The sequence below is a fragment of the Heptranchias perlo genome, chromosome 24, assembly GCF_035084215.1.
Source record: "Heptranchias perlo isolate sHepPer1 chromosome 24, sHepPer1.hap1, whole genome shotgun sequence".
Lineage (NCBI taxonomy): Eukaryota > Metazoa > Chordata > Chondrichthyes > Hexanchiformes > Hexanchidae > Heptranchias > Heptranchias perlo.
Window position 1 is genome coordinate 44,248,374 of NC_090348.1, and position 1,253 is coordinate 44,249,626.

The following is a 1,253-nucleotide window of genomic DNA, read 5'->3' on the forward strand; positions in this document are numbered from 1 at the left end:
GCACAATACTGGGGCACAATACCGGGGCATGATACCGGGGCACGATATTTAGACCACGTTACTGGGGCACGATACCGGGGCATGATACTGTGGCACGATACTGAGGCACAATACTGAGACACAATATTGGGGCATGATACTGGGGCACGATACTGGGGGCACAATATTGGGGCGCGATACTGGGGCACGACACTGAGGCACGATACCAGGGCACGATACTGGGGGCACGATTCTGGAGCACGATACTGGGGCACAATACTGGGGGCACGATACTTAAACCATGTTACTGGGGCACGATACCAGGGACACGATACTGAGGCACGATACTGGGGCACGATACCGGGGGCACGATACTTAGACCATGTTACTGGGGCACGATACTGAGGCACGATACTGAGGCACGATACCGGGTGCAGGATACCAGGTCATGATACTGAGGCACGATACTGGGGGCACGATACTGGGGCACGATACTTAGACCATGTTACTGGGGCACGATACAGGGGCACGATACTGGGGCACGATACTGGGGCACGATACTGGGGGCACGATACTGGGGCACGATACTGGGGGCACGATACTGGGGCACGATATTGGGGCATGATACTGGGGGCATGATACTGGGGCACGATACAGGGGGCATGATACTGGGGGCACGATACTGGGGCACGATACTGGGGGCACGATACTGGGGCACGATACTGGGGGCACGATACTGGGGGCACGATACTTGGGGCACGATACTGGGGCACGATACTGGGGGCACGATACTGGGGGCACGATACTGGGGCACGATACTGGGGCACGATATTGGGGCACGATATTGGGGGCACGATGCAGGGGCACGATATTGGGGGCACGATGCAGGGGCACGATACGGGGCACGATACAGGGGCACGATACTGGGGCACGATATTGGGGGCACGATGCAGGGACACGATATGGGGCACGATACAGGGGCACGATACTGGGGCACGATATTGGGGGCACGATACTGGGGCATGATACTTAGACCATGTTACTGGGGCACGATATTGGGGCACGATACTGGGGCACAATATTGGGGCACGATACTGGGGGCATGATACTGGGGCACGATACTGAGGGCACGATACTGGGGCACGATACTGGGGCACGATACTGGGGGCACGATACTGGGGCACGATACTGGGGCACGATACTGGGGCATGATACTGGGGCACGATACTGAGGGCACGATACTGGGGCACGATACTGGGGCACGATACTGGGGG

General features: G+C 58.2%; 1 protein-coding gene across 1 annotated transcript; it reads right to left on the reverse strand.

Annotated features, from left to right (window-relative positions):
- Positions 1-484: 484 nt before the first annotated feature.
- On the reverse strand, positions 485-1,003 carry LOC137341791 (saposin-like protein 11). The gene has a single exon (XM_068005294.1). It carries the CDS (start codon positions 1,001-1,003, stop codon positions 485-487), a length of 519 nt encoding a protein of 172 aa, XP_067861395.1.
- Between the last annotated feature and the right edge of the window lie 250 nt (positions 1,004-1,253).

What these genes read in the sequence shown, in the direction of transcription:
- LOC137341791 (XM_068005294.1), bottom strand. Translation starts at nt 1,003, where the DNA reads ATGCCCCAGTATCGTGCCCCCAATATCGTGCCCCAGTATCGTGCCCCT.